Source organism: Camelina sativa, chromosome 9 (assembly GCF_030686135.1).
Source record: "Camelina sativa cultivar CO46 ecotype springtype chromosome 9, ASM3068613v1".
NCBI lineage: Eukaryota > Viridiplantae > Streptophyta > Magnoliopsida > Brassicales > Brassicaceae > Camelina > Camelina sativa.
Genome location: NC_141888.1, coordinates 5,194,817 through 5,218,558, shown reverse-complemented (window position 1 = coordinate 5,218,558; position 23,742 = coordinate 5,194,817). Strand labels below are relative to the sequence as shown.

At 38.1% G+C, this 23,742-nt stretch overlaps 1 protein-coding gene across 1 annotated transcript; it reads left to right on the top strand.

Moving 5' to 3' along the window:
• Window positions 1–23,395, top strand: LOC147937746 (uncharacterized). The gene is made up of 2 exons (XM_087465247.1): window positions 1–18; window positions 23,087–23,395. Exons 1-2 carry the CDS (start codon window positions 1–3, stop codon window positions 23,393–23,395), a joined length of 327 nt encoding a protein of 108 aa, XP_087321373.1.
• Window positions 23,396–23,742: the final 347 nt, after the last annotated feature.

Genomic DNA, 23,742 nt, shown 5'->3' with positions numbered 1-23,742 from the left:
ATGGATTCAGAGTATCAGGTCTCAGATAATGGTACTATCTTGGTGCACGGTCGGGTTTGTGTGCCCAAGGATGAGGAGTTGAGACAGGAGATCCTGAGAGAGGCTCATGCGAGCAAGTTGTCCATTCATCCAGGAGCGACTAAGATGTGCCGTGATCTCAAGAGCTACTATCATTGGGTCGGGATGAAGAAGGATGTAGCGGGTTGGGTTTCGAGGTGTGATGTGTGTCAGCTAGTGAAGGCTGAGCATCAGGTTCCTGGCGGGTTACTGAAGAGTTTACCCATTCCTGAGTGGAAGTGGGATATGATCACCATGCATTTTGTGGTAGGATTGCCAGTGTCACGGACCTTTGATGCTATTTGGGTCATTCTGGACCGGTTGACTAAGTCAGCACATTTTCTGGCCATTAAGAAGACTGATGGAGCAGCGGTCTTGGCTAAGAAGTATGTGAGAGAGATAGTCAGATTGCATGGGGTGCCAGTGAGCATTGTGTCTGATAGAGATTCTAAGTTCACTTCGGTGTTCTGGAAGGCATTTCAGGCAGAGATGGGCACTAAGGTGCATATGAGTACAGCTTATCATCCCCAGACAGATGGACAGTCTGAGAGGACGATCCAGACGCTGGAGGATTTGCTGAGGATGTGTGTGTTGGATTGGGGTGGCCATTGGGAAGATCACCTGAACCTGGTAGAGTTTGCTTACAACAACAGCTATCAGGCGAGTATTAAGATGGCTCCTTATGAGGCTTTGTATGGGAGACCATGTCGTACACCATTATGCTGGACTCAGGTGGGGGAGAGGAGCATGTTTGGTGCTAGTTTTGTTCAGGAGACCTAAGAGAAGATTCGGGTTCTCAAGCTGAACATGAAGGAGGCTTAGGATAGGCAGAGGAGTTATGTTGATAAGAGGAGGAGAGATCTTGAGTTTCAGGTAGGAGACAGAGTGTACCTCAAGATGGCCATGTTGCGGGGTCCGAACAGGTCATTGTCAGAGACTAAGTTGAGTCCGAGGTATATGGGTCCATTCAGAGTGATTGAGCGGATTGGACTAGTGGCATATAGATTGGAGTTACCTGAGGTTATGCGTGCCTTCCATAAGGTTTTCCATGTGTCTATGTTGCGGAAGTGTCTCCGTGAGGGGGAGCAGGTGTTGGCTAAGATTCCTGAGGATCTTCAGCCTAACATGACTATGGAGGCGAGACCAGTGAGGGTTCTCGAGAGGAGGATCAAGGAACTTCGGAAGAAGAAGATTCCTTTGATGAGAGTCCTGTGGGACTGTGATGGTGTTGAGGAGCAGACTTGGGAGCCTGAGGCAAAGATGAAGGCAAGGTTCAAGAAGTGGTATGAGAAGCAAGCCGCGACTTGAGCTTGTTTAGCCTGGTCCCATCTGTAATCCGTGGCTGGAGCGGGAATGGAGTATTCCAGCCCATCTCTCTTGTTACTCAGTCGCTTGGGGTGGTTGGTTGTGTGACTCAGTAACAAGATGAGGTGGTGTTTGGGGTACAAAGTTTCTGTGAGGCGGGGTTGTGAAGAGAAGTTTCCAAAAGTGGAAAGCTTCCAAAAATGGAAAGTGCTAAATATGGACAGTTTTGCGGGAGTCAGAATTTGTCCATTTTAGCAGTGGGAAGCCTTGGAGGGGCTTTTGTGGCCTTTGTGGCGGACTTTCGAGTCAGTGTGCCTGTGTGTGGCGGTCTTTTTAGATATTGTGTGGCCTTTGTGGCGGGCTTTTAGCCAATTGTTGGCCTTTGTGGCGGGCTGTGTTAGCCAGAGTGTCTTTGTGACAGTCCTTTGGGACGGATGGTCTTTGTGACGGTCCTTTGGGATGGATGGTCTTTGTGACGGTCCTTCGGGACAGATGGTCTTTGTGACGGTCCTTCGGAACAGATGGTCTTTGTGACGGTCCTTCGGGATAGATGGTCTTTGTGACGGTCCTTCGGGACGAGTAGCCTTGGTGGCGGTCCTCTTTAGGACATTTGTTTTGGCCTTGGTGGCGGTCCTCGTTAGGACATTTTGTTGGCCTTTGTGGCGGCCCTTGTGGCGTGTATATGATCCTTGTGTGGTCATGGGGTATCCCGGTGAGGGGATATGTGGCTGGTAGGACATTGGGATGTTTTACACGAGCCACGGGAAGGAAACCTGGATAGGGATAGGACTCAGACGTGTTCAAAATCGTTTGCTTGCGACTCTTGGAGGACTTAGGTATTTTGGTGAGGGCGTCGATCGACACCTCCTTGTGGGGCATCGATCGACACCAGTTGTAGCCGGTTTGGTCGGTTCGATTTTAATTGTCCGGTTAGCGTAGTTGGTTTAGGGAATCCCTAAATCGAGTGTAAACGAGGGGAAACGATTCAAGGTCGTGTTTTTGGTCTGTAGTCGCCGTTTTTGAGAGAAAAACCAAAGAGAGAGTGTTCTTGAGCTTTTGAGAGAGATTGGTGAGATTTCTTGCTGTTCTTGGGAGATCTAAGGCTGGGAAGGAGCCAGAAGCTTGCTAGGAGTGAGGATTTCGTCTCCTTTGGTCTAAATCTTCCTGGAAAGAGGTGAGTGCTTGACCATGGTTGATCTAAGCATGAGATCTCTTGTATTTGGGTGACTTGTTTGTTGTTATTGTTGTTTGCTTGCTTGGGTGTGTTGTCCTTGAGTTTCCTACAGGTTTGCGTATCATCTGGGCGAGTTTGGGGACGAAATTGGAGTGATTAGACTCAGAAAACGTGTTTTCGCGTCGTGCAGTTCGTGGTTGCAGAAGGAGCATCGATCGGCACCTTGTGGCATCGGTCGACACCTTCTAGTGAGGCATCGATCGGCGCCATATCGTGGCATCGATCGGCACCAGGTCAAGGAGCATCGATCGGCACCGATGTAGCATCGGTCGACACTAGCTTATATCCGTGACTCGTTTTCCTGGTTTGATGTATTGTTGTGTGTTTGCTTGTTGCTTGAATATGAGGGTCTCAAATGCTTGTGTGTATAACCTAGTAGATGGGAGGACGGCCTCACTAAGTATTTGTGATAATACTTACGCATCTCAATTGTTGTTTGTGGTGTACAGGTAAAGGCAAAGTGTGATCGTAGAATGAAAGGCAATGAAGAGGATGATGTTCTAGGGACTCGATTGGATGTTGTCTGGCATTGCTAGGTTGCTAGAGTTGAGTCAGTAGAAACATTGCTAGGTTGCTGGTTCCTTGTTTCTTGTTGTTTGGTATTTGGTTATTGTTATGCTATGATATTGGATTGATGTTGGATTATTATTGATTATTACTGGATATTGGTTGTTATTATTCCGCTGTTGATTGTGAATGTGGTTAGGTGGCTAGTGGGTATGGGACCACTAGTTGTAGTTTATTTATATATATATATATATATTATTTATTATTTATTAAAAAAAAAAGGTCGGTCGTTTCAACTTTACCCTTTTTTCCTTTTCATAATAGATTAGTTAACCTAAGAAAAAAACAAAAGAACTAGCCTTTCAATATATTTTTATTGACCAATTAGAATTGCCTCCCAGAATCTATAATGGATTACGTAGTGAGTTTTTGGATTTGACATTTCAATATAGTTAAACCCAATCTGAATAAATGCCACCAAAAGTTGTGTTTTTTCAATGGTACCTTTTGAATATTTTTTAAAAAAATATGTGAAAATTTAAATTGTATGTTTTACAAAAAGTTGTGATGGTTCATTGTAACAGATTTTTTTGTAAAGTTGCGATTGTTCATTGTAGAGTTATGTTTATTCGAATATTCGTATCTTTTGAAATCTATCTGTTTGAACTGTTTTCATTTTTTTGCCATGATACAAAATAATATAAAATTTTAATATCACAGTTTTTACAGCTTTCTAAATTATTCTCTAGCATTCCTTCTTTTAAAAGTAAAGAAACTCTTCCAATTCTTGATTTAACAAAAGTTTTTTGGAATGATGTATCTAATTTACAACTTTTAGTTAATTTTAAATATAAAAATCTAATGTCTATATACAATAACAATCCAAATAAATGGCACCAAAAATTGTGTTTTTTCAACCACCTTTTGGATATTTTTTAAAAAAATCTTTTGAGAAATTAAATTGTGTGTTTTACAAAAAGTTGCGATTATTCATTGTAACGGTTTTTTTGTAAAGTTGCAATTGTTCGTTGTAGAGTTGTGTTTATTCGAATATTTGTCTCTTTTAAAATTTAGATATATTTATCTTTTTGAACTGTTTTCATTTTTTTGTCATGACACAATAATACAAAATTTCAATATCAACAGCTTTTATAGTTTTCTAAATTGTTCTCTGGCATTCATTCTTTTAAAAGTAAAAATATTCCTCCAATTCTTGATTTAACAAAAGATTTTTAGAATGGCGAAACTAATTTACAACTTTTAGTTAATTTTAAATATAAAAATTTCATGAAAATACTAGAGTTTTTTTATTCAAGAGTTTGATGGATTATATAGTGAGTTTTTGAATTTGACTTCTCAATATGGTAATAAAGATGTCTTCTATTTAAAAGCAGTTTATATGAGTTATTAGGTGAAATCAAGTGCAGACACAACATTTGCGATTTTTCGTAGCACCGTTTCATAATTTTTTTTATAATTCAAACTGTTGTATCTGTTCATTGTAAAGTTATGTCTTTTCACTATATTTTATTTATATCTTTTCATCACTACTTTTTGGTTTAATAGGTGTGTCTATTCAATTAGTCATGTCATTTAGTCCATTTTATGTTGAATCTAAAAAATTAAATATCTAATATTCAACGTTATTCTATAAACTAACTAAAATTTTAGAAATGATTATAGCAATAGAGAAATTTAATACAACTTAATATAGAATTAACAATTGCGTATATTTTTATCGTAACTTTTTGTTAAAAAAAAGTTTAATATTTAAAAATAAGAATAACAATCTGAATAAATACAAACAATAGTTGCGACTTTCCTTAGTATTTTTTGTAAGAAAATTGTTTTTATTCATTTTTTTAAACTCAAACAGTTGTATCTGTTTATTTTAGAGTTGTGTCTTTTCACTGTATTTAATTCATATTTTATTATCACAACTTTTCGTTCTAATAGGTGTGTCTATTTAAATAGTCATGTCTTTTGAACTTTCTATATATTTGTCTTTTTCATCAATAACTAACAAATCATTAGTTGAAACAAATTTTCCGGTTTTATGTTTCATCTAAATAATTTGAATACTTTTTTTTCTTTTTAGTAATTTGAATATTAATATCTAATATTCAACGTTATTCTATAATCTAACTAAAATTTTAGAAATAATTATAGGACTATAGAAATTTACTAAAACTTAATATAGAATTTATAGTTGTGTTGCATCTAATTATCGTAATTTTTCGTTAAAAATTATTTTAATATTTAAAATTTATACTTCTTCCGTTTCAAAATATAGGATGTTTGAGGTATATGCATATATATTAAGATAGTTTATTTTTCTTTTAAAAAGTATCATATATTTTAAACAAAAAAAGTTTCAACCAATCATAAAGAAGACTGTAAAAAAATGATTACAAATTATTAAATATATATTAAAATTTGCATGGAAAATTACAAAACATCTTATATTTTGAAAAAAAAAGAGAGGCCAAAACATCTTATATATTGAATCGGAGGGAATATTATTTTGTTTTTAATTATATTTATTTAATAGAAAATTATATTTACTCATTACAACTATTAGTTCAATATTCTCAGTTAGGATTACTTTGTTATAATGATTTTTTTATTTGTAGCTTACCATAATTCTTCATAAAAAACCTTATATTTATAATACTTTAAACAATATTTTTTTGCAAAGTTGCGTCTATTCTACAAATTTTTTGTTATAAATTTTCATTTTGATGGTTGTGTTTTTTTTAACAGTTTATGTTTAATGTTTATGTATTCAAACTATTTTATTACCTTCAAATGATTTTATAATATATAATTTTAAATTTTATTTACTTTTTTTTCTAAAATACTTTCCTGCAACATCGCAGGGGGTCAGAGTCCTAGATAAAATAAAAAGACAAAACAAATTAAAAAAACAAATTCTGTAGAGTTTTTAATAAGGACATTATGTCGGTTTAGGTTTATAAAAGAATGATTAGAGTGTAGATTTTACAATAAAACGAATTTATATGTTGGTTTGAATTTACAAAAGAGTGATTAGAATTTAAATTTTATAATTAAACGAATTTATATGTCGGTTTGGATTTACAAAAGAGTGATTAAGATTTAGATTTTACAATCAAACAAATTTATATGTCGGTTTAGGTTTATAAAAAAGTGGTCACAAATTAGATTTTACAATTAATTAAAATAGTGTTTCAATTTAGGTTTATAAAAAGTGGTTAGGATTTAAATTACACAATTAAACAAAATTATATTTCGGTTTGGGTTTATAAGAAAATAATTTGGATTTCGATGTTAGGATTAAAAACTATAATATAATGTTTAGAATTAATAACTTTAAAATTGAATGATATACAGATTTTGTTTCTTTAACTAATACTCCTCTGGTTTGTCATTTTGACATAGTTAGTTTTCTTGTTACAAAAAGAATGTCATTTTATATTTTCAATGCAAGTTTTGATATTAAATCTCATTTTTATCCCTACTATTTTAGCTTATTAATTACAAAGAAATTGTTTTTATAAAAGATAAAATAGAAATTTAGATAAATTCTTAATTTGTGTGAATTGTGTCAAAATAACACTCTTTGGAAGTAATTTGTTTCTTTAATTAAGAGAGGTGAATAAGAGAGGTTCACCCCCAAAAATTGTCCTTTCTTTAATCTCTGGGTAATAAAAGGGACTGTTTTGTCCCAATAGTCACAAAGACTAATGATTTCTATAAGCTGCGGGTAAAGTAATAGTTTTGTCCCAATCTTAATCACGCAGACTTGATGATATCAATAAGTTGCGGGTAATAGTTTTGTCCCAATCTCAGTCAAAAAAACTTGATGATTCTATAAGCTGCGGGAAATAGTTTTGTCCCAATCTCAGTCAAAAAGACTTGATGATTCAATAAGCTGCGGTAATAATTTTGTCCCACTCTCAGTCACAAAGACTTGAATGATTCTATAAGCTGCGGTAATAGTTTTGTCCCAATCTTAGTCACAAATACTTGATGATTCTATAAGCTGTGGCTAAATGAATAGTTTTGTCCCATTGTCACTCATAAAGACTTGATGATTCTATAAGCTGCGGGTAATAGTTTTGTCCCAATCTCAGTGACAAATACTTGATAATTCAATAAGCTGCGGTAATAGTTTTGTCCCAATCTCAGTCACAAAGACTTGAATGATTCTATAAGCTGGGGTAGTAGGTTGGTAACAAGGTTGGTAACCAGATTATTTTGTGATTTGTCCCCAATCTCAGTCACAAAGTCTGAGATTTTTGTAAGTCGTTGGTAACAAAAAGGATTGATTTGTCCATAATCTCAGCCACAAAGACTGAGATTTCTTTGTGATTTGTCCCTAATCTCAGTTATTGTGACTAAGATTTCTTTAAACCTTTGGTAACAAGGTTGGTAACCAGATTATTTTGTGATTTGTCTCTACTCACAGTCACAAAGTCTGAGATTTCTGTAAGCCATTGGTAACAAAAGGGATTTATTTGTCCATCATCTCCGTCACAAAGACCGAGATTTCTTTGTGATTAGTCCCTAATCTCAGTCACGAAGACTGAGATTTCTTTAAGCCGTTGGTAACAAAGGGCAATTTGGCCGTTGGAAACAAGATTTCTTTGTGATTAGTCCCTAATCTCGGTCACAAAGACTGAGATTACTTTGTGATTTGTCCCTAATCTCAGTCACAAAGACTGAGATTTCTTTAAGCCTTTGGTAACAAGGTTGGTAACAAGATTTCTTTGTGATTTGTCCCTAATCTCAGTCACAAAGACTAAGATTTCTTTGTGATTTGTCCTTAATCTCAGTCACAAAGATTGAGATTTCTTTAACCCATTGGTAACAAGGTTGGTAACAAGATTTCTTTGTGATTTGTCCCGAATCTCAGTCACAAAGAATGAGAATTCTTTATAATTTGTCCCTAATCTCAGTCACAAACACTGAGATTTCTTTAAAAATTGGTAACAAAAGGAATTGATTTGTCCCTAATCTAAGTCACAAAGACTCAAATTTCTTTAACCCGTTGGTAACAAGGTTGGTAACAATATTTTTATGATTTGTCTCTAATCTCAGTCTTTGTGACTGAGATTTATTTGTGATTTGTCCCTAATCTCAGTCACAAAGACTGAGATTTCTTTAAGCAACTGGTAACCAGATTATTTTGTGATTTGTCCCTAATCTCAGTCACAAAGACTGAGATTTCTTTATGATGTTGGTAACAAAGGGCAATTTGGCCGTTGGTAACAAGATTTCTTTGTGATTTGACCCTAATCTCAATCACAAAGACTGAGATTTCTTTAAGCCGACGTTACCAAGTTTGTCCTAATCTCAGTCACTAAGACTAAGATTTTTTTAAACCGTTGGTAACAAGATTTCTTTTGTGATATGTCCCTAATCTCAGTCACAAAGACTGAGATTTCTTTGTGATTTGTCCCTAATCTCAGTCACAAAGACTGAGATTTCTTAAAGCCATTGGTAACAAGATTATTTTGTGATTTGTCCCTAATCTCAGTAACAAAGTCTGAGATTTCTTTGTGATTTGTCCATAATCTCAGTCACAAAGACCGAGATTTCTTTAAAAATTGGTAACAAAAGGAATTGATTTGTCCCTAATCTCAGTCACAAAGACTGAGATTTCTTTGAGATTTGTCCCTAATCTCAGTCACAAAGACTAAGATTTCTTTAACTCATTGGTAACCAGATTATTTTGTAATTTGTCCCTAATCTCAGTCACAAAGTCTGATATTTTTTTGTGATTTGTACCTGATCTCAGTCACAAAGACTGAGATTTCTTTAAGCCATTGGTAACAATATTTTTTTGTGATTTGTCCCTAATATCAGTCATAAAGACTGAGATTTCTTTGTGATTTGTCCCTAATCTCAGTCACAAAGAGTGAGATTTCTTTGTAATTTGTCCCTAATCTCAGTCACAAAGATTGAGATTTCTTTAAGCCATTGGTAACAATATTTTTTTGGGATTTGTCCCTAATCTCAGTCTCAAAGACTGAGACTTCTTTGTGATTTGTCCCTAATCTCAGTCACAAAGTCTAAGATTTCTTTGTTATTTGTCCCTAATCTCAGTCACAAAGGCTGATATTTCTTTAAGTCGTTGGTAACCAGATTATTTTGTGATTTGTCCCTAATCTCAGTCATAAAGTCTGAGACTTCTTTATGATTTGTCACTAATCTCAGTCACAAAGACTAAGATTTCTTTGTGATTTGTCTCTAATCTCAGTCACAAAGTCTGATATTTCTTTGTGATTTGTCCCTAATCTCAGTCACAAAGACTGAGATTTCTTTGTGATTTGTCCCTAATCTCAGTCACAAAGTCTGAGATTTCTTTGTGATTTGTCCCTAATCTCAGTCACAAAGACTGTGATTTCTTTATGATTTGTCCCTAATCTCAGTCACAAAGACTGAGATTTCTTTAAGTTGTTGGTAACCAGATTATTTTGTGATTTTGAAACGACCGACCTTTTTTTTTAATAATAAATAATAAATATAATATAATAAATAACTACAACTAGTGGTCCCATACCCACTAGCCACCTAACCACAATCATAATCATCAGCGGAAATAACAACACCAATTAAATATCCAATAGTACTCCAATAATAACCAATAACCATAACATCAACAATAATCAAATACCAAACAACAAGAAACAAGGAACCAGCAACCTAGCAATGTTTCTAATGACTCAACTCTAGCAGCCTAGCAATGCCAGACAACATCCAATCGAGTCCCAAGAACATCCTGCTCTTCATTGCCTTGATTCCACGATCACACCTTGCCTTTACTTGCACCACAAACACAAATTGAGATGCATGAGTATTTGATAAACACTCAGTGAGGCAATCGTCCCATCTACTGGGCTATACACACAAACAACAATGATTCCAATGTTCCAAACAATTAACAAACAAAGCAAACAAACCAGGAAATCAAACATCGTCTCGCTGGAAGGGAGGTGTCGACCGACACCAGCCTAGTGTCGACCGACACTGGTTCAATGGTGTCGACCGACACTACCCCACAGTGTCGATCGATGCCCAATTTGCTGGTGTCCACCGATACCAAGTGGTGTCCATCGATACCAAGTGGTGTCCATCGATACCAAGTGGTGTCCATCGACACCCTTTCTGCAACTGCAATCCACGCGAAGTTGAGAGTCGAATCTGACTCCCATATATCCTCCAAATCGTCCAATACTCGAAACCCAGGCCTTATACCACCGTAGGAACCTGTATTAACCAATCCCAGCAAGAAAAACACACAAACAAGCAACAACAAGTAAGAACAAGGGAATCAAGGGCTTAGATCAGCCATGGTCATGCACTCACCTCTTTGAAGGAAGTTTCTGACCAACAATGGATGAATCCACACCCCCAGCAAGCTTCCCACACGTTCTTAGCCTTGAATCCTCACTCCCACAGCAAGATCTCACCCACAAAGCCTTGAAATCTCACAAAACTCCCAAAAACTCAAGAACGATGTTTTTCTCCTCTTTCCCTTTGTTTTCAGCGGCTGGACCACAACAAAACACGACCTAGGTCGTTCTCCCACTTAAATATCACGGTTTAATGGTTCTCCTTAAACCAAACCGAACCAAATCGATCAAAAATCCAATCTGGTCGAACCGGAAATAAGTGGTGTCGACGGACACCACCTTGGTGTCCATCGACACCCATCCCCAAAAACCAATTTTTGGTTCGCGGATGTTACAATTCTCCCCCACCAATCTAGATTCGTCCTCGAATCTCAAACAACCATCAGCCAAGGACTTCCGTGCAACCGTCTCCACGGCCCGCACTCCTCCGACTGATCTACAGAAGGTCACCTCTAGGCGATAGACTCACGCTCCAGGCGTCATTTGCTCTCGACTTTTGGACTTCCTTTACTCATAGGCCTAAACCTTTAGTTTTTATTGGCTCCTCATCAGACCTAAGTCTGCATGCCAAATGTTGGCTCCTCATCAGGCCGAAGCCCGCATGCCATAATATATAAGGAAAAGTCCAAACTCGTCTCTCGGGTTGCCACCCTATAGCGCGCCTCCGGATCGTCATCCGAAGTCGATATACCAACCATACCCCCGAGCCACAAAGTCTCTGAATATGGCAGTACTAGGAGAACCTAAGTCCCCCAAGAGTCACGAGCAAAACGATTCTGAACACGTCTGAGTCCTATCCCTATCCAGGTTTCCTTCCCGTGGCTCGCGTAAAAACATCTCAATGTCCTACCAACCACATATCCCCTCACCGGGATACCCCATGACCACACAAGGATCATATACACGCCACAAGGGCCGCCACAAAGGCCAACAAAATGTCCTAACGAGGACCGCCACCAAGGCCAAAATAAATATCCTAAAGAGGACCGCCACCAAGGCCACTCGTCCCGAAGGACCATCACAAAGACTATCTGTCACGAAGGACCGTCACAAAGACCATCTGTCCCGAAGGACCGTCACAAAGACCATCCGTCCCGAAGGACCGTCACAAAGACCATCTGTCCCGAAGGACCGTCACAAAGACCATCAGTCCCGAATGACCGTCACAAGGACACTCTGGCTAAACAACCTGCCACAAAGGCCAACAATTGGCTAAAAGCCCGCCACAAAGGCCACACAATTGGCTAAAACCCCGCCACAAAGGCCACACAATGTCTAAAAAGACCGCCACACACAGGCACACTGACTAGAAAGTCCGCCACAAAAGCCACAAAAGCCCCTCCAAGGCTTCCCACCGCTAAAATGGACAAATTCTAATTCCCGTAAAACTTTCCATATTTGGCACTTTCCATGTTTGGAAACTTTCCACTTTAATAAACCTCCATTTCAAGAAACTTTCCTCCAAAAATCCCGCCTCACGGAAACTTTGTACCCCGAGCACCACCTCATCTTGTTACTGAGTCGCACAACCAACCACCCCAAGCGACCGAGTAACAAGAGAGATGGGCTGGAATACTCCATTCCCGCTCCAGCCACGGATTACAGATGGGGCCAAGCTAGACAAGTTCAAGTCGCGGCTTGCTTTTCATACCACTTCTTAAACCTTGCCTTCATCTTTGCCTCAGGCTCCCAAGTCTGCTCCTCAACACCATCACAGTCCCACAGGACTCTCATCAAAGGAATCTTCTTCTTCCGAAGTTCCTTGATCCTCCTCTCGAGAACCCTCACTGGTCTCGCCTCCATCGTCATGTTAGGCTGAAGATCTTCAGGAATCTTAGCCAACAACTGATCATCCCTACGGAGACACTTCCGCAACATAGACACATGGAAAACCTTATGGAACGCACGCATAGCCTCAGGTAACTCCAGTCTATATGCCACTGGTCCAACTCACTCAATCACTATGAACGGACCCATATACCTCGGACTCAACTTAGTCTCAGCCAATGACCTGTTCGGACCCCGCAACATGGTCATCTTGAGGTACACTCTGTCTCCTACCTGAAACTCAAGATCTCTCCTCCTCCTATCAGCATAACTCCTCTGCCTATCCTGAGCCTCCTTCATGTTCAGCTTTCGAACCCGAATCTTCTCTGAGGTTTCCTGAACAAAACTAGCACCAAACATGCTCCACTCCCCCACCTGAGTCCAGCATAATGGTGTACGACATGGTCTCCCATACAAAGCCTCATAAGAAGCCATCTTAATACTCGCCTGATAACTGTTGTTGTAAGCAAACTCTACCAGGTTCAAGTGATCTGCCCAATGGCCACCCCAATCCGACACACAAATCCTCAGCAAATCTTCCAGCGTCTGGATCGTACTCTCTGATCGTCCATCAGTCTGGGGATGATAAGCTGTACTCATATGCACCTTAGTGCCCATCTCTGCCTGAAATGCCTTCTAGAACACCGAAGTGAACTTAGAATCCCTATCAGACACAATGCTCGCCGGCACCTCATGCAATCTGACTATTTCCCTCACATACTTCTTAGCCAAGACCGCTGCTCCATCAGTCTTCTTAATGGCCAGAAAATGTGCTGACTTAGTCAACCGGTCCACAATGACCCAGATAGCATCAAAGGTCTGTGACACTGGCAATCCTACTACAAAATCCATCGTGATCATATCCCACTTCCACTCTGGAATGGATGGACTCTTTAGTAATCCGCTTGGAACCTGATGCTCAGCCTTCACCAGCTGACACACGTTGCACCTCGCGACCCAACTAGCTACAACCTTCTTCATCCTGACCTAATGATAGTACCTCTTGAGATCACGGTACATCTTAGTCGCTCCTGGATGAATAGAAAACATGCTCGCATGAGCCTCCCTCAAGATCTCCTATCTCAAATCCTCATCCTTGGGCACACAAATCCGACCGCGCACCAAGATAGTACCATTAGCTGAGACCTGATACTCTAAATCAATATCCTTAGAGACATTCACCAGCCCCAAATCCTTCTCCTGAGCCAACCACACCCTGCTCAGAAGATCCGCTCCATAAGCCGCCACCTAACCCAATCGTTCTCGAGAAACCGGACATAAGCTCAACGCACTGATCTCTCCTACCAGAGACTTCATCTCCTGGTCCTGTAGTAACCTGTCAAACCAAGGAACTCCTGATCTCAGTGACATTCTGTAGTCTAGGCCAATCCCTGATAACCTGAATCTTCTCCAGATCTACAGAAACTCACTCTGCAGAAACAATGTGACCCAGAGAACCCATAACACGCTGCCAAAAACTACACTTGCTCAACTTAGCAAACAACTTCTGCTCCCGCAGCTTCTCCAGAACTGCCCTCAAATTCACTGCATAATCTTTAGGACTCTTAGAAAATACCAGGATATCGTCGACGAAAATGATGACAGACACGTCTAGAAACTCCTGAAACACACTGTTCATCAATCTCATAAATATTGTTGGTACGTTAGTCAACCCAAAAAGGCATCTCCACGAACTCATAATGCCCATACCTCATCCTGAAAGCCATGTTTCTCACATCTGCCTCATCTATCGGTATCTGATGATAACCCGACGCCAGATCTACCTTAGAGAACCAAGTAGCACCCCTCAACTGATCCAACAACTCATCGATCCTAGGAAGAGGGTACTTGTTCTTCACAGTGACCCGGTTCAAACCCCGATAATCAATGCACAACCGGAAACTCCCATCCTTCTTCTTGACAAATAACACTGACGCTCCCCACAATGATACACTAGGACGGTTGAATCCCTTACTCAACAAATCCTCTAGCTGCTTCTTCAGCTCTGCCAAACAAACACTCAAGTATGCCGACATCAACTCGAAGCCACCTGAATGTCAACCCTCTTGTTCGTCCAAGAACCTCTAGTAACTTGTCTCTTAGGGAAAACTTCCACAAGATAGATTAATCCAAAATTAGCTTTCCGCTTAGCTATTCTCCACAGCAAATCATCAATACGAGCGTAATAAAACAAACAAGTACCATACGTTCGCATATTTCGATTCACTGTATCAAATGCTTTGTAGACCGCCAACTTAACCTACTTGACTTGTTTCCCCCCAGCAAGCTTACCAAAACCTTAAATCTAGTAACCTTGTCCATTTCCAATGAACTTCATCCACCATCGTCGCAACGATTAGTTTATCCTGCCATGGCTTCTCGTGAATCTTATGTACCTGGCAAACATGCCTTTTCCGGCTCATACCTGCTGCAACTCCCCTTTCCGGGACTCCGGCACCACCGGCCACACAATCCCGGCACATCAGCCACACATTCTTGACCGCACCGGTCATAAAACCCTGGCCCACCGGCCAACATAATCCTAAAATCCAAGATTAAACCACCATCACTCTCGAGGCCTACATTCCGTCGTTATGTTTACACTCACGTTCTATACATTGCTTGCTCCCAACTCTTCCACTCTTAGGTCGCAACCTTCGAGTTATACCGATCTCACTCTCAGACCAGCGTCTTCGAGTTATACCATCTCACTCTTGGACCACAATCCTCTAGATCTCGATATCAGGGGAACTACTCATCCCCTCAGGAGAAAAACATCCCCTCTGCCACTCTCGGAGCCCTCAACCCCTCGAGCTATCGGTATTCAGGGGAATCACCATCCCCTCGGGAGCAACAATCCTTAACGAATATAAACATCTCTCGACATAAGTACCTCCTCTGGTCCAAGTATAACATTGCAATGTTACACCTGCCCACTCAACTTATAATATCCAACTGGATTAACCACCAAGCAGAGAAATATCTGCTCCAACTGCATATTTCCACCTATCCGCCTCTCTAGGCCCGATACCCCTTGAGAATAATCTCATACTGGTCATCTACAACCGCTCCATCCTCCTAACATAAGGTGGAAAGTCCTTAACATCCACAGCCCTCGGCTGCACCCCGCCACATGCGGCACAACTGGAGCCTACACTGGTACCCCTCTCGGTAACCGCTCCAATAGCACGCCAACAGATCCGCCAAGCGATCATCTCAACCTTAGGCTCCACCTGCTGCAACCCCACACCTGGGTTCCCATCACCCCCTGCACGCTCACTGGCTAACCCTCTCTGGTCCCTCCTGATACGCTTGCGACCCTCTGACGTACCTCCTCGTGGAACTCTGGACCACACACTCGCTGGCCTCGGGACCCGCCCGACAATGACCACGACCACGTCCTCGTCCACGACCAACAACTCAAACACCTTAACCACTGATCTTCCAAGAACAGAGTCTAACAAGCAGAAAACAAATCAATACCACACAAAGAAACATAACAATAACTCACCGTGGAATCTCATTGAAGGCTCGAAGAGGATGTTCTAGGACTCCATGCCACACACAATTGACTAACTCACATAATCAATCAAGCATGCATCCTAAACATCTACAACAGAAACCTAGCGAACCCAAACCTAGAACCGTAACGGCTCTGATACCAAAATGAAACGACCGACCTTTTTTTTAATAATAAATATAATATAATAAATAACTACAACTAGTGGTCCCATACCCAATAGCCACCTAACCACAATCATAATCATCAGCGGAAATAACAACACCAATTAAATATCCAATAGTACTCCAATAATAACCAATAACCATAACATCAACAATAATCAAATACCAAACAACAAGAAACAAGGAACCAGCAACCTAGCAATGTTTCTAATGACTCAACTCTAGCAACCTAGCAATGCCAGACAACATCCAATCGAGTCCCTAGAACATCCTCCTCTTCATTGCCTTGATTCAACGATCACACCTTGCCTTTACCTGCACCACAAACACAAATTGAGATGCATGAGTATTTGATAAACACTCAGTAAGGCAATCCTCCCATCTACTGGACTATACACACAAACAACAATGATTCCAATGTTCCAAACAATTAACAAACAAAGCAAACAAACCAGGAAATCAAACATCGTCTCGCTGGAAGGGAGGTGTCGACCGACACCAGCCTAGTGTCGACCGACACTGGTTCAATGGTGTCGACCGACACTACCCCACAGTGTCGATCGATGCCCAATTTGCTGGTGTCCACCGATACCAAGTGGTATCCATCGATACCAAGTGGTATCCATCGATACCAAGTGGTGTTTATCGATACCAAGTGGTGTCCATCGACACCCTTTCTGCAACTACAATCCACGCGAAGTTGAGATTCAAATCTGACTCCCATATCTCCTCCAAATCGTCCAATACTCGAAACCCAGGCCTTATACCACCGTAGGAACCTGTATCAACCAATCCCAGCAAGAAAAACACACAAACAAGAAACAACAAGCAAGAACAAGGGAATCAAGGGCTTAGATCAGCCATGGTCATGCACTCACCTCTTTGAAGGAAGTTTATGACCAACAATGGATGAATCCACACCCCCAGCAAGCTTCCCACACGTTCCTAGCCTTGAATCCTCACTCCCACAGCAAGATCTCACCCACAAAGCCTTGAAATCTCACAAAACTTCCAAAAACTCAAGAACGATGTTTTTCTCCTCTTTCCCTTTGTTTTCAGCGGCTGGACCACAACAAAACACGACCTAGGTCGTTCTCCCACTTAAATATCACGGTTTAATGGTTCTCCTTAAACCAAACCGAACCAAATCGATCAAAAATCCAATCTGGTCAAACCGGAAATAAGTGGTGTCGACGGACACCACCTTGGTGTCCATCGACACCCATCCCCAAAAACAAATTTTTGGTTCGCGGATGTTACAGATTTGTCCCTAATCTCAGTCACAAAGTCTAAGATATCTTTGTGATTTGTCCCTCATCTCAGTCACAAAGACTGCGGTTTTTTTGTGATTTGTCCCTAATCTCAGTCACAAAGTCTGACATTTCTTTGCGATTTGTCCATAATCTCAGTCACAAAGACTGAGATTTCTTTGTGATTTGTCCCTTATCTAAGTCACAAAGTCTGAGATTTCTTTGTGATTTGTCCCTAATCTCAGTCACAAAGACTGTGATTTCTTTAACTCGTTGTTAACCAGATTATTTTGTGATTTGTCCCTAATCTCAGTCACAAAGTGTGAGATTTCTTTGTGATTTGTCCCTAATCTCAGTCACAAAGGCTGAGATTTCTTTGTGATTTGTCCCTAATCTCAGTCACAAAGTTTGTGATTTCTTAGTGATTTGTCCCTAATCTCAGTCACAAAGACTGAGATTTCTTTGTAATTTGTCTATAATCTCAGTCACAAAGACTAAGATTCTAATCTCAGTCACAAACACTGGGATTTCTTTGTGATTTGTCCCTAATCTCAGTCACAAAGACTAAGATTTCTTAAAGCCATTGGTAACAAGATTATTTTGTGATTTGTCCCTAATCTGAGTCACAAAGTCTGAGATTTCTTTGTGATTTGTCTATAATCTCAGTCACAAAGACTAAGATTTCTTTAAGCCATTGGTAATGATATTTTTTGTGATTTGTCCCTAATCTCAGTCACAAAGACTAAGATTTCTTAAAGCCATTGGTAACAAGATTATTTTGTGATTTGTCCCTAATCTGAGTCACAAAGTCTAAGATTTCTTTGTGATTTGTCTATAATCTCAGTCACAAAGACTAAGATTTCTTTAAGCCATTGGTAATGATATTTTTTGTGATTTGTCGCTAATCTCAATCACAAAGACTGGAATTTCTTTGTGATTTGTCCCTAATCTCAGTCACAAAAACTGAGATTTCTTTGTAATTTGTCTCTAATCTCAGTCACAAAGACTGAGATTTCTTTAAGCCGTTGGTAGCAATAATTTTTGGTGATTTGTCCCTAATCTTAGTCACAAAGACTGAGATTTGTTTGTGATTTGTCCCTAATCTCAGTCATAAAGTCTGAGATTTTTTTGTGATTTGTCCCTAATCTTAGTCACAAAGACAGAGATTTCTTTGTGATTTGTCCCTAATCTCAGTCACAAAGCCTGAGATTTCTTAGTGATTTGTCCCTAATCTCAGTCACAAAGACTGAGATTTCTTTGTGATTTGTCCATAATCTCAGTCACAAAGACTAAGAAATCTTTAAGCCATTGGTAACGATATTTTCTGTGATTTGTCCATAATCTCAGTCAATAAGACTGAGATTTCTTTATGATTTGTCTCTAATCTTAGTCACAAAGTCTAAGATTTCTTTGTAATTTGTTCCTAATCTCAGTCACAAAGACTGAGATTTCTTTAAGCCGTTGGTATCAATAATTTTTTGTGATTTGTCCCTAATCTTAGTCACAAAGACTGTGATTTTTTTGTGATTTGTCCCTAATCTCAGTCACAAAGTCTGAGATTTTTTTGTGATTTGTCGCTAATCTCAATCACAAAGACTGAGATTTCTTTAAGTCGTTGGTAACCAGATTATTTTGTGATTTGTTCCTAATCTCAGTCATAAAGTCTGAGATTTCTTAGTGATTTGTCCCTTATCTCAGTCACAATGTATGAGATTTCTTTGTGATTTGTCCCTAATCTCAGTCACAAAGACTGAGATTTCTTTAAGTTGTTGGTAACTAGACTAATTTGTGATTTGTCCCTAATCTCAGTCACTAAGTCTGAGATTTCTTTGTGATTTGTTCCTAATCTCAGTCACAAAGTCTGAGATTTCTTTGTGATTTGTCCATATTCTCAGTCACAAAGACTGAGATTTCTTTGTGATTTGTCCCTAATCTCAGTCACAAAGACTGAGATTTCTTTGTGATTTATCTCTAATCTCAGTCACAAAGACTCAGATTTCTTTAAGTCGTTGGTAATCATATTATTTTGTGATTTGCCCCTAATCTCAGTCACAAAGTCTGAGATTTCTTTGTGATTTGTTCATAATCTTAGTCACAAAGACTGAGATTTCTTTAAGCCATTGGTAACAATATTTTTTTGTGATTTATCCCTAATCTCAGTGACAAAGACTGAGATTTCTTTGTGATTTGTCCCTAATCTCAGTCACAAAGACTGAGATTTCTTTATAGCCATTGGTAACAATATTTTTTTTGATTTGTCCCTAATCTTAGTCACAAAGTCTGAGATTTCTTTGTGATTTGTCCCTAATCTCAGTCACAAAGACTGATATTTCTTTGTGATTTGTCTCTAATCTTAGTCACAAAAACTGAGATTTCTTTGTGATTTGTCCCTAATCTCAGTCACAAAGACTAAAATTTCTTTAAGTCGTTGGTAACCATATTATTTTGTGATTTGTCCCTAATCTCTGTCACAAAGTCTGAGATTTCTTTGTGATTTGTCCCTAATCTCAGTCACAAAGTCTAAGATTTCTTTGTGATTTGTCTTTAATCTCAGTCACAAAGACTGATATTTCTTTAAGTCTCTGGTAACCAGATTATTTTGTGATTTGTCCCTAATCTCAGTCACAAAGTCTGAGACTTCTTTGTGATTTGTCACTAACCTCAGTCACACAGACTAAGATTTCTTTGTGATTTGTCCCTAATCTCAGTCACAAAGTCTGAGATTTCTTTCTGATTTGTCCCTAATCTCAATCACAAAGACTGAGATTTCTTTAAGTTGTTGGTAACCAGATTATTTTGTGATTTGTCCATAATCTCAGTTACAAAGTGAGAGATTTCTTTGTGATTTGTCCCTAATCTCAGTCACAAAGACTGCGATTTTTTTTGTGATTTGTCCCTAATCTCAGTCACAAAGTCTGAGATTTCTTTATGATTTGTCCCTAATCTCAGTCACAAAGACTAAGATTTCTTTGTGATTTGTCCCTAATCTTAGTCACAAAGTCTGAGATTTCTTTGTGATTTGTCTCTAATCTCAGTCACGAAGACTGAGATTTTTTTAACTCTTTGGTAACTAGATTATTTTGTGATTTGTCCCTAATCTCAGTCACAAAGTCTGAGATTTCTTTGTGATTTGTCCCTAATCTCAGTCACAAAGACTGAGATTTATTTGTTATTTGTCCCTAATCTCAGTGACAAAGTCTGAGATTTTTAGTGATTTGTCCCTAATCTCAGTCACAAAGACTGAGATTTCTTTGTGATTTGTCCCTAATCTCAGCCATAAAGACTGAGATTTCTTTGTGATTTATCTCTAATCTCAGTCACAAAAACTGGGATTTCTTTGTGATTTGTCCCTAATCTCAGTTACAAAGTCTGAGATTTCTTAAAGCCATTGGTAAAAAATTATTTTGTGATTTGTCCCTAATCTCAGTCACAAAGTCTGAGATTTCTTTGTGATTTGTCTATAATCTCAGTCACAAAGACTAAGGTTTCTTTATGCCATTGGTAACGATATTTTCTGTGATTTGTCCCTAATCTCAGTCAATAAGACTGAGATTTCTTTGTGATTTGTCTCTAATCTCAGTCACAAAGACTAAGATTTCTTTGTAATTTGTCCCTAATCTCAGTCACAAAGAATGAGATTTCTTTAAGCCGTTGGTATCAATAATTTTTTGTGATTTGTCCCTAATCTTAGTCACAAAGACTGAGATTTTTTTGTGATTTGTCCCTAATCTCAGTCACAAAGTCTGAGATTTTTTTGTGATTTGTCGCTAATCTCAATCACAAAGACTAAGATTTCTTTAAGTCGTTGGTAACCAGATTATTTTGTGATTTGTTCCTAATCTCAGTCACAAAGTCTGAGATTTCTTTGTGATTTGTCCCTAATCTCAGTCACAAAGACTGAGATTTCTTTAAGTTGTTGGTAACTAGATTAATTTGTGATTTGTCCCTAATCTCAGTCACTAAGTCTGAGATTTCTTTGTGATTTGTTCCTAATCTCAGTCACAAAGTCTGAGATTTCTTTGTGATTTGTCCATTATCTCAGTCACAAAGACTGAGATTTCTTTGTGATTTGTCCCTAATCTCAGTCACAAAGAACTGAGATTTCTTTGTGATTTATCTCTATTCTCAGTCACAAAGACTCAGATTTCTTTAAGTTGTTGGTAATCATATTATTTTGTGATTTGCCCCTAATCTCAGTCACAAAGTCTGAGATTTCTTTGTGATTTGTCCATAATCTCAGTCACAAAGACTGAGATTTCTTTAAGCCATTGGTAACAATATTTTTTGTGATTTGTCCCTAATCTCAGTCACAAAGACTGAGATTTCTTTGTGATTTGTCCCTAATCTCAGTCACAAAGACTGAGATTTCTTTATAGCCATTGGTAACAATATTTTTTTTGATTTGTCCCTAATCTTAGTCACAAAGTCTGAGATTTCTTTGTGATTTGTCCCTAATCTCAGTCACAAAGACTGAGATTTCTTTAAGCCATTGGTAACAATATTTTTTTTGTGATTTGTCCCTAATCTCAGTCACAAAGACTGATATTTCTTTGTGATTTGTCCCTAATCTTAGTCACAAAGACTGAGATTTCTTTGTGATTTGTCCCTAATCTCAGTCACAAAGACTAAAATTTCTTTAAGTCGTTGGTAACCAGATTATTTTGTGATTTGTCCCTAATCTCTGTCACAAAGTCTGAGATTTCTTTGTGATTTGTCCCTAATCTCAGTCACAAAGTCTGAGATTTCTTTGTGATTTGTCCCTAATCTCAGTCACAAAGACTGTGAAAATTTTATGTAGTCGACTCGATGTTTGCAAAATGAAAAATTTTAATTTAGTAACAAATATTGAATGGTTGTGAAAGTGATAAACTATTTATATGAGCAATCATAGTATATAATGTTTTAAAAGATATTTAGTTTTGGTTGGTTGTGCCGATTAAAGCGACCATATAATCAACTATAAAGTTCCATGTAATACAGAGATCAATTACAAGTTTATAAATTGTATTTGTGTGAAATAACAAAAATAAAATACATGCGGCATAATAAAAACCAAAACAAATAAGAACAGTAAATATCAATAAAAAATAAATAAAAACCAAAATGACCAACAAAATACAAAAAAATCCTACAAAAACAAAACACAAAAATAACCACAAAAACAAAACAATATAACAAAAAATACTACACAACCAAATCAAAAGAAAAAAATCAAAAAAAAAAATTAACAAAAACAAAAAAAAAAACACAACAAAATAATAATAAAAAAAGCAACAAAAATCAATCTCGCGGTGTAGCGCGGGTAATATCCTAGTGATTGTAAATACACTCCTCTATATAAGCAAATAGGTGATGACATATTTTTCACCAAACAAAATAAATACACCCCTCTATATAACATTTAAACTTATATTGGTTTGAATTCATCAAATTTCTGAAAGTTTAAAATAGTAATAAGCAAATAGATGATGACATATCTTTCACCAAACAAAATAATTTATACTAGCTTTGTTTTTCTTGGTAAAATTTTATTCTTTGTTTTTTATTAACCTTTTGTTTGACACATCACTGTTCTTTATATAATAAGATTCGTAAAATTCAAAATTATAAAAAAATTCACTTATTTTAATTTTAAGTTATTAATCCTAAAGAAAAATAGAAAATGGATTAAGGAAAATATACAGAAAATTATTAATTCTAAAAAATGTAAATATTCACTTCTATATAAACATATTTCGTCTCATATTATTATACTAACAAAATATTCACTTCTATGCACCATTGCGACGGAATCCCGCGACCATCTGTTTCTGGCTTGTGAGTTCTCCTCCCAACTCTGGACCTTGGTCTTCGCTAGACTTTGTCCCCGACAGCGTCTATTTAGCTCTTGGGCTGAACTGCTCTCCTGGACTCGACTCTCCTCTACTCCAGCACCAACTCTCCTCCGGAAGCTCGCAGCTCAAGTGGTAGTATACAACATCTGGCGTCAGCGTAACAATGTTCTTCACAACTCTGTGTGCCTGTCGTCACAAGTAGTCTTCAAATGGATAGATCGTGAACTCCGCAACATCATCACCGCAAGAAGGCATAGAAAGCATTGGCGTAAGCTTATGTTTTTATGGATCCGTTAAAACCTCCAAATTGTTTTTAATTCTACTGTAGCCTTGTTTTATTTTTTTGCCTTGGCTACTTTCTTTAGGTTGTAAACCTCAACTTCATTTATTAATGATATTAACATGTTTAGAAAAAAAAAAATTTATTCAAAAATATTGCTTTCAACTTTGTTCTATTGGTAAAACTTTTAATATGGGAAGTCAAATTATCCTTATCTTTTTAAACCAAAATATACTCCTACTTTCTTTTTTCCAGTTTGGAATAGGTAAGATAAATATGTTGACCCAAAAAAAAATGGAAAATTAATATATGCATATTCTTTTTCTAATACTATATTTTTTATGCCACACTTGACAAATATTTT